Below are 11,513 nucleotides of genomic sequence, written 5' to 3'. Positions count from 1 at the left end.
TGCTGGACTTGTGGTGAAGTAGGAGGAGTCCTCCAGGGAGAAAATACTGACAAGAGACTATCTCATCATTTCACACTGTCACTTTCTCTCTTTATTTAACTCAAACTAAATGTCTGTCCGTGTCAATGTGTGAGCCTTTATGTTTATGAACCTGTGTGCCTGTGCCTTTGTGTGTATTTAGTCTTTATTGATTTGCAGAAACAGCAAAACATGTCATGTTTAAAATTTCATCTGGGTTTATGTAAAAAGAGAAAATATCAGCCAGACTTTTATTTGTCCGTTTCCTCTGTGTACATATATCATGTCAGCATTCCCGGTGAAAGTGCTCTCATCCCAAGAAAGGTTCCCTTGTGTCAGACCTGCACTACAAAAAACATTCATTAGTCCGGCAGGCAGACACAAACACATTCACACTTCAAGGAAAAAAAAAGTCAGAGATCTCTTCTTCCATCTAGCGGATGAAACAATGAACTGAGCTCATCATGGACTGAGAACACAGTCATTCACATAGTTGTCAACTGTGTGTGCATCACTCTGGACTTTAACCTGCAATCTACCACACCCCGGAATTCCACTCCAGACAAAATGACACCGAAACACATATAAACACACCAATACGTTACAGATTTGACCTGAACCATAGAGCAATATAGGACCGAAACAATGAAGTGGTGTGGGCTATTTCATGTACAAACCATACAGCAGTAAAATCAAACACAGAGATAAACTTCTGGAAACTATGGGAGACTTTTGCTGAAAATAAACAAATGTAAAAAAAGCTAAACAGAGAAATCATTCACAGCCAGACTAAAAAATACATGACATTTCATACCTAGTCTTGCTATTATTACCTTTTGTTGTCCCAGAAACAGTCACATTTAGGCATTTTGTCAATGTAAATAGTGATATCAGCTTGTTGTTTGGCATTAGGCCCGTGGAATGTAGTTTGATTACACAGTACAAATATCTACAGTCCAATGATACAATTTTTCTGAAAATTACAAAAGGACCATCACACAGATACACACACATATACCACAGACACACATACATATGACAAGTAGATACATACCACTTATGATGAAAACGTCTTGTGGAAGTAACAACTGTCCTGACAAGTTCCCTGCTTGTGTTCTGCCCACTGGTAAGATCTCTCTCTCGCTTTCTCTATGTATTTCTCTCTCTCTCTCGCTTTCTCTCTCCACCTAAACACACACACACACACACACACACGTGATTCAGTGGTCATAAACATAATAGTATCTGGGGTAAACACAGCGCAAAGGGCAGAACGATAACATGATGATGAAATCAGTGCAGTAAAGAGAAATGTATTGCAGCTATAATTGGGATTTGACTCACACTTATTGAAATTTCTCCTTCAGCAAATAAAAAAAAAAAAAAAAAAAAATCTAAAAATGTAAATCTGAAAGTCTTAAACATCGTTATGACGAAGCTAAACGAGATGATTGCAAGAGTTAAGTCCTGCTAACACTATAAAGCTCCCTTTTACCTGCATTTTTGTAAAGAATAATTTGTAAAGAATAATGAGAATAATTTTTCAAGTTCTTATATATATTTGTTTTTATGTTTTATGAAAGTTGTATTATTAATGTACAGAATGATGTTTGTTCAAAGTTTGACAGTACAAGACTGCTGAAAGTGAAACAATTCTCTAAGATCACATAAACTTTGAGTTTATGGCGTACACCAGTGAGCAGGATTTGTGACATCACAGCTTGTTATAAAGCCAATCTTGGTCCAATAGGCCAGCATTGAATGTACAATACTGTAAACTTATGTACACTTTTCTGAATTTTCAATAAGGGAAGCACAGGTGGTGTTTTAAGATTTTTTTTTTCTGATTTTGGAAGAAAGAATAGCCAATCCTGCCAGTATTTAGGGGATGATATATGCTGAGGTTACTAAAATGGCTCAGCTCTAACCTCATTACAGTGCATGACGGTTTTAATCTTTTTGAAACCTGAATCCTCTTTACATCCTAAGCATATAACATACTTGATGTGCCTGCTTTAAATACTCTTTGCATATAAAGATAATTCTCGAGCAGTTGGAAAGACACTCTCCTCTGCTGTAGGGGCTAATTGGAGCTTTTAATTAGATCTGGGCTTCAGACCGACTAATCCAATTTCCTTCTTTGTGACCGTGCAATTATACAACTCCTTTAGGGCTGAAAGATATAAATCAACGATGTTACGTTCTTCCACACAAAAACTGTACTTTTACTTTTTGCACTTGACCTTAAAAAATATATATATTAATAGAGATATCAGTTTAAGGAACACATGTTATGCTCAAGACTAATTTTGATCCATACTTGAAAATATCTTTATCCACCACCTCTTTTATGGATCAGCTGCAGAACCATACTTCTGGAGCAGATTTGAGTCTTGCACACTTTGAGCCAACTTGGAAGAGCTTCTAAAATGTTGCGCCTCTTTCCTCTCCTGTGCACACAGAAAGACTTCGGATAGGTTTTCTGACATTGAGGAGCCCCGGCCCCCACCCCTCTCCCCTGCCATCACTGGCCTAACAGCACCAGTAGGTGGTGTTGCAGCACTTGACTCACTGCAGACCCCCCCACACCTCCCTCCCCTGAGCAGCACTACTCCACCTGGCTATGATGTTTTGCGCACTGGGAATCAGGATCCTCACACACGGATATGCACCATAACTAGAAGGTCAGAAGTGAAGTCTTAAGGTGGATTTCTTTTTCACTCTCAATAACTGTATTTTATTTCAATATTTTGAAGTCCAATTTTTATGATTATGTTGACAATACGTCGTTCCTTCGTGTTTTTTGTGAGTTTTATAAAACTGTCTCCCTACCGTCACACAGCATTTGTTTTCACCATGGTTGTTGTTTATCCGTTTGTATTTGGTTGAGTTTGAGCTCCGGTTGCCTTCCCAGGACAGATGTTCATCGCTGCTGCCGCATCACTACGACCCTGAGTCTGACTCAACATCACATGCTGCCGGATGCAACTCGTCAACCGATCCACTGTTTTTGTTTTGTCTGACGTGGAAACGCAGGGACTCGCTACTGGTGATGGGAACTCTTTTGGAGTACTTGGTGCATGAAGGACTTTATTCGGGTGTCTTTTCACAAACAGAAAGGGTGCAGGAGATAACCCGTCTTTAAGTGAGGTTTTTGAAAAATATTCACACCTACTTCACAACTACTACTTTCAGACCACTTTAGAGTGCGTATTGCAGATGGAATGGATCATTTTAATCGACCTCAAATCACCTCATGCTTGTGTTCGAGTGTGAAGAGAACTGCTTGTTCCCAGGAGAGAATCAGGGATTATTTTTCATTTTAGAATTGTGACTTGGTCATTTTCAAAGAAATCAGGGAGAAGCACAAGCCTGCTTGCAACGCGCGCAAGGATATTGATTTTACGCACCTTCCATCCTCTGCTACGCTTTGCCATTAACTCTGGAACTCAACAAAATGATGAAGGGAGGAACGGGCAGCGCCGAGGGGCAGGAGGTGTCCCAGTACCGTGGTGACTTCAGCAGTCAGGGGCAGGCGCGGCCCCGTGAATAACCGCGCGACGACAGCATGCCCTCTTGGCCCAATCACTCGGAGTGCCTCTCCAATAACTGCAGCTTGGAGGAGACCGACAACACCTCAAGAAACTTTGAACCTGCCTTGCCTCCTCTAAATTACTATTCTATCCCTCTCCTTACGGCCATCACCATCGCCTGCACACTGCTCTTTCTGGTCGGGGTGGTCGGGAACGTAATGACCATTTTGGTGGTCAGCAAGTACCGGGACATGCGCACCACCACTAACCTGTACCTGTGCAGCATGGCTGTATCCGACCTGCTCATTTTCCTCTGTATGCCACTTGACCTCTACCGCATGTGGAGGTACAGGCCCTGGCGCTTTGGGGACGCTCTGTGTAAGCTCTTTCAGTTCGTGTCAGAGTCATGCACTTACTCCACCATCCTGAGCATCACAGCATTATCAGTGGAGCGTTACCTGGCGATCTGTTTCCCGCTGCGCGCCAAGGCTGTGGTAACCAAAAGGCGCGTGCGCGCCTTAATTCTTCTCCTCTGGACAGTGTCCCTTTTGAGCGCTGGCCCTGTGTTTGTAATGGTGGGGGTGGAGCGGGACCACATTGGGCCACCGAATTTCAGTTTGTGGCTGAATGAGACTGGCTGGCCCCCGGAGGCTGGGGACACTCGGGAGTGTAAAATGACGCACTACGCCGTGGAGTCAGGCCTGATGGGGGCCATGGTGTGGTTAAACTCTGTTTTCTTCTTCATGCCAGTGTTCTGTCTGACAGTGCTCTACAGCCTCATAGGCCGTCGCCTGTGGCAGAGGCATCGGGAGACAAACATGAGCTCCCGTGTAGCTCACAGGGACAAAAGCAACAGACAGACCATCAAGATGCTGGGTAAGTTTGGAGAGTGCGTACATTATGCCAAGTGCATTGATTAGGGTTTCATTTGTCAACATGTAAAAGCCTTTTAAGCGTTTATATCTAGGTATACAAAATGTCAGCAGGGTTTTCAGTTAAATTAATTTAAAACTTTCTTTGCCAGAATTTATCTATGTCTGGAGTTACTGACTTTTCAACCCCTCCTTCATACACCCCCCCCCCCCCCCCCCCCCCACACACACACACACACCTTTTGACTTTCTCTTCCTCCTCCTCCTCCAGTGGTGGTTGTGCTGGCCTTTGTCCTGTGTTGGCTGCCGTTCCACGTGGGTCGCTACCTGCAGTTCAGGTCTCTGGATGCTCCGTCCCCGCTGCTGTCTGTGCTGTCCGAGTACTGTAACTTTGTGTCCGTGGTTCTCTTCTACCTGAGTGCCGCCATCAACCCTATCCTCTATAACACTATGTCCTGGAAATACCGGGGTGCAGCGGCGCGCCTCTTCGGCCTGACAGGCAGCCAGCCGCCGCGGGGCCGCACAGCCAGCACCGTGAAGGGAGACGGATCGAACGGCTGGACGGAGTGCACAGTCAGCTTCTAAACGCATGCCTGTCGAAACGTAAAGCTGTTAGTCATTTAAAAAAAAAAAAAAAATACTCACCGAAAAGCCATTATTTCTGTCAGGACGTGTAAAAACTGCTGTGAGCACTTGTCTTCACTTGACTGGAACCAAAAAGAATGAAAAAAGCACGAGCCACAAAAGCTCAACATGCAGAAATATAACTTCGATTATTTTCTTTTTTTTTTTCGGTTTGCTTTCTGGTATTATTTCAGCAAGTGCCACACACTCTATTCATACAACAAAAAAAGTAACCTTTGATACGCAAGTGGAGTGAAAAATAAATACTAGACTTAAGTGCTTAAATGTAAAAAAAACAAACAGGAGGATGCATGAGAGTATACATGCAAATATACAGTACAAATATATACATCCACTAATGCCTTACATTGCATTCATATTCTGGATGACAAAGAAAGCACTGTAGAATTTGTGGCACAGCTGTGTACTCCTTCAGAGAAGAGCAGAGGTGCAGTGTGTGTGTGTGAGTGAGTGTGTATGCGTGAGAAAGAGACATATGCGTGTGTGTATTGTGTTTGCAGGTTTCATTCAAAAGGATGTGATTTGTGTAATTAGTTGGAGATTGTGTGAAGATGTATAATATATTACTGTTATTGATTTTCGACCTGCTCAGTGCCCTGTATCTTGGAAATTCAAGTCCATATTGTATTGATGCTGCCAACAATGTTCGACAGAGTCGGGTGACGGTCCCTGAAATGAAGAGGAGTATAATTGTGTATTCATACAATCCACAACAGCGGTTTATTTTCTGTAACTTTGAGACAACTTACAACATTTCAAGATATGCATGAGTCTCTGATTTTTGTGACGTTAATTCATTGTTTAACAATCAACAATATGCAGGTCTTTTGCTTTAAGTAGCAGAAGACCTGCAGTTTGAACGGTCATCAGGAAATGTGCATGAGGAGGAAAGGAATCACTAAACCTTTACACGTCACTTTTACTGTGCAGTGCATTTAACAAGCACCAGTTAAACAGAGCTGATAAGTGTAACTGTACAAATCAACATAAAAGTGGCCGTAAATACCTCAGCTCACCTCAGAGTGTTGTGAACCGAACATCCTTGAAACATTCTTAATTTTGTTGCATCATTGTCTACATACTTGAGTCAGGTGAATTGAGATCAGTTATCTTGATTCATCATAGAGTGAAGGGCCATCTTTTTTTTATTACAGCTACAGGGACAGTTGGTTGATTTTGTGGATCCATTCAGATAAACATGTAGCAGATGTGTTATTTTGTCATTGGTCTGATTTGATAAGATTAATTATGCTTCCTGAAGCCACCTCAGAGTAATGAAAATATAAATTTTTCACCATACCTGTCTTTATAAAAGCAGCCTTGTGTATTACCTTCCATTTGACTTCTCAGTTATCTTTGGCACAAAGTGTTCCTGACACCCAAAATGGAACTGGCAGAGAATGTATTTTTTTTTATTTCACTTTATTAATCCCAGAGGGGAAATTTATTTGCTACAGCAGGGGGGGCTCTCAGGGGGGAGCTGCTGCAACAGGCTGCCACTAGCGCGGCGCCGGGTAACCTGACCTGAGGTGCATGTTTTTTTGGATGATGGGAGGAAGCCGGAGAACCCGGAGAGAACCCACGCAAGCACAGGGAGAACATTCAAACTCCGCACAGAAAGGCCCAGGACCGGATTTGAACCTGGAACCTTTTTGCTGTGAGGCGACAATGCTAACCACTGCACCACCGTGCCGGACACAATGTAACTTGTATAATAAATGTCTTAATTGTCTTGTTTAGATTGGAAGAGGGAAACTATTCATGGGTGACAGGATAGCACATAATAGCTTGTGAACTGAAAAAGAAGCTTTGTAAATGAGCCTCACGTTGACAAAATGTTACAATAATGTTCAACAAAACAGTTTTTAAATAGCCTTTCCTTTAAATGTGTTTAAGATAACTTAACTGATGGAAATATTAAGTAAAAATGACTTAATTTTTTAAGTGTCATGCACCGTTTTGAAAGAGGATAAGTGAACTATTTATAAGTGATAATGTTATTCTTGCTTTAATTTGTAAATAGATGCTTTGTAATGCTATACGCTTGATGCTGTACACTCAGCATTTTAAATCACCACAGCAGCCTCCACTAGTCCGCACTGGATCTAAAACATGGCCTCCTGGCTCTGAAGAATGTATCTCTGTAAAATGAATACATGCTGACATGACATAGTATTTATTAATGTACATGATGTTGAAGAGTAAAAATTGTCTCTTATTTTGGAAAATGTCTGTAAATATTTCCTGTTGGTTCATGTATCTGTCCATGACAAAGTCTTGTAAGAGTAAAAAGAAAAAAAAAAAAATCCTACTTGCTCTTTGTTTTTCATTTGTATAGAACATCTATATTCTTTATGTAAGCTGGCATACTGCAGTAAGATCGCTGTTTGTTCCCAGCAGTTATGAAGTGCAAATGGATATCAGGTTTGTGAAACCACTTAAAAACCAGCCTTCCGCCTAACATCAAGTAAACACTGCTCAAACTGGACTGAGAGAGCTTTTCCACACCTTGACAGGGCCTGTAATCATTTCCCCATGTAACCCTCCTACACCCCATTATATAATGTTGGTCACACCAGCCAGGGTTGTAATCTTAGTACTGAGACACAGCAGTGTGTTCTCTGTCATCTCAGCTGGCGTTGTATTTTGAAGGCCACTGGGAGAAGCACCATCACTTCAGACAGCTTCAAAGACCAAGCACGGCTCCAAGGACACCTCGCCCACCTGGGTTCACCCCGGGTGTGATCAAAACCTCGATGATCAGCAGCGTGAACATCTTGTTCATTAAAAGAATTGTAAAAGCCAAAGGTAATGAAGGAGACACAGTGGATTAATTAAATGAAAGTTGGATTGCTAACAGGTAGAAGAAGTGTGTGGACGAAAGGTAATGAACAGAAGAGAAACAGCAACCAAGACTAGAGGTCAATGTAAACAAACAATCAAACAAAAGGCGAAAGAAGAGAGGTTCCATCAGTGAGTCAGTCGTCATGAGAGTTTATCTAAATGTAGGCAGTGAAGTACAGAGGATAAATTAGCTTTAGTCAAAGAGGAGGAGTGTGGGATTGAAGAAGGTTTTACATCTATCTCGTCTATGACACTGTGTGCGTGTACGTGCAGTAGCATTTTCATTTGGCTCAGTTAAGGCAAACAAATCTTTGCTGGTGAACAAAAAACTGCCGTGATTGTCAGGTTGGATTTGATTGATCACACGTACCGTCACAGAAGCTTGAAGTCATTTAATACATGATACAAATGTTCTACTTTGAGGGGTTGATGAACTGGAGCAGGAATAATGCTAACACAATTAGGATTCTTCATAACTCAGTATGACTTAGGTGAACTGCTAATCATCAAGTTACAATTAGCTGAAGGTCACTGTTATTGTAGAGCACTTCAAGAATAATTATGACATTTACAGCCTCTGGTTTACCGTTACTTTGTAACATACAGCTGGCATTAGGGACTTTATGCCAATGTAATTAGCATGTTTAAATGACCAATATACACTTAAAAGCACGAAACTATACACCACGCAGTTGTACTCAAGGGTTTTCCGGACACGCACACGTGGGTAGATGTATGGAAGGTCAACTTTTTCCCTCATTCACCTACAACTCAGTGATAACAGGCACATGTTAAGAGTTTACATGCAAACCAACAACAAGGCCACTGACTGGCAAATTTCTGCCACACACCCACCAACACAGTCCTTCAGGTCTGCCTCCAGGCTTATCAACACAAAGTCACCCGGGAATCTGGACGGGTCAAAATCACAGAGGGTTAAGATCAGGGCTGTATGTAGACACTTTTATATTTTTGAGTCATTTCTTGATGATTACACAACATCCTGCAAAAGGCATTCAGTTAATCAAGATTAGAAGTCTGCAGCCATGCATGCAGCGTGTAAAATTAATACTATTCCCCCTTCATTCCCGTGTGGGAAATTATACATCTGTACCAAATTTTATAAACATCCATTTAACTGTTGTCGAAGCTTTTCACTTGCTGTACAATCGCAAATGAGAACCAACTGATGATATAGAGGAAAAATTCAGATGATCATCAAAGTTAGTAGCGCAGCCATTTGGGGACAATAAATGTCTGTACAAAACTCCATGGCAATACATCCAATAGTTGCGGAGAAATTTTAGTCCAGACAGTTGAATATGATTTTGTTGTTCTGGATAAACTTGAGATTTGCTAATATTTGTGAAAAATTGGAGTAAGCTGGGTGTTTGAGAGCAGCCATAAATGGTGCATCCGACACCAAAATTATAGCACGTTCAGTCAATTAAATTATACTTATTGGCAACAGGGAGTTGTAGCATTTGTGGGTTTTTTTTCTTATCTGGAAGAGGGAATTATCACATGGCCTCTGCTGACAGTACATATCCTAACAACACACGTTTTCTTATATTGTCCCTGTACTTGAGCTTAATTTTTAAAAAAAAGAAAAAAGAAAAGAGTGAAATAGTGGAAGCTGTTTGTTTTGCTTTGGTGTTTGATTTCTGCGCCTCTAAACAAAGTTACGCACCTGGAAATGATAAAAGGTAACACAGGTCAAAAGGCTAATATTCCTCTGTGTGGTCCTTGGGTTGCTTCGGGTTGAGGGGAATTAAGCGTGCAGTGCTGCAGCCTCAGTCTGACTGCCCTCAGGGACACCAGCGGATAATAATCTCCGTGATTTACTCTTCTCACCGCTATCTGGCTCAATACTATCGAGGTCACTGGAGAGAACTGACCAACTTTCACACACACATTTAGACACACTGGACAACCTTGAATGTTAAGTGACAAAAGGCAAAACCTGTCGATATGCCTGAGTCGCTGTGACATTTGAAATTAATTACAACACTTCTTTAGCATTATGCGGATGATAAATTCTGATTTAAACCCTAACATTGAAAATATCGATTATTGCTTCCTGTGTTTACAGCAGTACATAAAAGGTGCCTCTGGTGAAGGGATGATCATCATTCTCTTATTAGATCTTGAAGATAAAGACAACAGCGAATATTAGTGTAAATAACAGTTTTTGCATTGGGAGTGGTCATGCTGCTTGCTTTCCCACCAAATACCTGTATGTTTAGCTATTGTGTGACCAATGTTTACCTGTAGAAAAGGGACCCGTGCAAAATGTAGAGCAGTGTATTTGACATATGTATGACACACACAATAAACAAACAGTTGCAATCAAAGTCAGAAAAAAAATTAAAACATTTATTGGGCATAAATATATTATATATACGCTACCGATACAGTTACGTCTTACATACATAGGGTAGTATTTGCAAAAATCTATACATTAAAATTGATATGGCAGTTTCTTTTATATAATGCATATGAAATTGTCTAACATTTACAATACAAGAAGAAATGCATGAATTTCTTTTTTTCTCAATTCGTAGACCATGACAACATTGGAATGTTTGTTTGTTTTTTAAATCGTGAGGTAAAAATATGTTTCTTTTTTTTGTCTCGCTTAAAAAATAGTTAAATACCTGTGAGTCTCTGTACGTTTGTCAAATCGCCAATCTCAGTCAAAATTTCTACTTACTGTAAAACATACAAAACATTAAAAAAAAAAAATTAAAAAAAAAAACTGATCAGAAGGCACAGACGTGGGGTTGCTGGGCAAAACATTGTCTCTCATTCCTGACATACCACCAAATGTGCAGGACCTGCAGGGTTGGTTGGGTGCGGAGGGCGGGGCTAGGGCAGGAGCCGGGGCCGGGGCAGAGGCCGGGGGCTCTATAAAATCACCAGCATTTGAAAAAAAAGAATAAAATCAAAGCACATGAGGGGAGTACCCTGCCCACCAACACGAAGCCTTTCAGTTAACACCCTGTTAACCTCAGACTATTCAACACTAGCATGACTGGTCTCACATCGGCCAAACACAAGGTGAACCTCTGCTCTCCCATTAGGGCATTTAAGGCTTGAAAAAAAGGGGAATAAAGGGGCTGTGGGTGGGCAACAGAACATCAGGGGTTTAAGGACAGGACACCTCACATGTCACCAGTCAATTACAATGCAACAGGCAAGGTAGACACACAACGAGCACGCCTCACGAAGGCACCGCACTCCCTATGAACTGTACTTTGTTGCCGTAGTTTGCTTTCTGCAGGGAGTAGGTTGCCGTTTGAGTAGAACAGAGTCGCGCTCCAGTAATGCCAATGTCACAGTGACGCCAACGACAGAATAATGCCAATGAATGTAACAGACAGCGTTGGCAGTAGTGTTTGGAATAGAGCACGGGGACCTCGCGTCTCCTCTCGCTCGTATTAACCTCATCAAGCCTAATGCTCGGCATAAAAAAAGTGCTTCAACTCTGTTAGTCATAATGTATTTACCATCTCATTCTATAGCTCTATAGATTTCTCTGTATATCATCTCTTAGCAAAACACTGGATACAAAACACTCACTACTGCTATACCAGCACTA

General features: G+C 41.4%; 1 protein-coding gene across 1 annotated transcript; it reads left to right on the top strand.

Moving 5' to 3' along the window:
* The first annotated feature begins 3,532 nt into the window (after window positions 1-3,532).
* ghsra (growth hormone secretagogue receptor a) lies at window positions 3,533-5,174 on the top strand. The gene is made up of 2 exons (XM_069151828.1): window positions 3,533-4,427; window positions 4,695-5,174. Exons 1-2 carry the CDS (start codon window positions 3,587-3,589, stop codon window positions 5,006-5,008), a joined length of 1,155 nt encoding a protein of 384 aa, XP_069007929.1. The 5' UTR covers window positions 3,533-3,586; the 3' UTR covers window positions 5,009-5,174.
* The last annotated feature ends 6,339 nt before the right edge of the window (window positions 5,175-11,513 follow it).

The sequence above is a fragment of the Embiotoca jacksoni genome, unplaced genomic scaffold (assembly GCF_022577435.1).
Source record: "Embiotoca jacksoni isolate LCO1_2020_lvr unplaced genomic scaffold, fEmbJac1.0.p SCAF_18, whole genome shotgun sequence".
Taxonomy (NCBI): domain Eukaryota; kingdom Metazoa; phylum Chordata; class Actinopteri; family Embiotocidae; genus Embiotoca; species Embiotoca jacksoni.
Note: the sequence above shows the minus strand (reverse complement) of the source record. Positions and strands in the feature narration are given on the sequence as shown.

What these genes read in the sequence shown, in the direction of transcription:
- ghsra (XM_069151828.1), top strand. Translation starts at nt 3,587, where the DNA reads ATGCCCTCTTGGCCCAATCACTCGGAGTGCCTCTCCAATAACTGCAGC. An exon ending in ACAGACCATCAAGATGCTGG is followed by an intron (nt 4,428 to 4,694) that starts GTAAGTTTGGAG and finishes CTCCTCCTCCAG; the next exon opens with TGGTGGTTGTGCTGGCCTTT.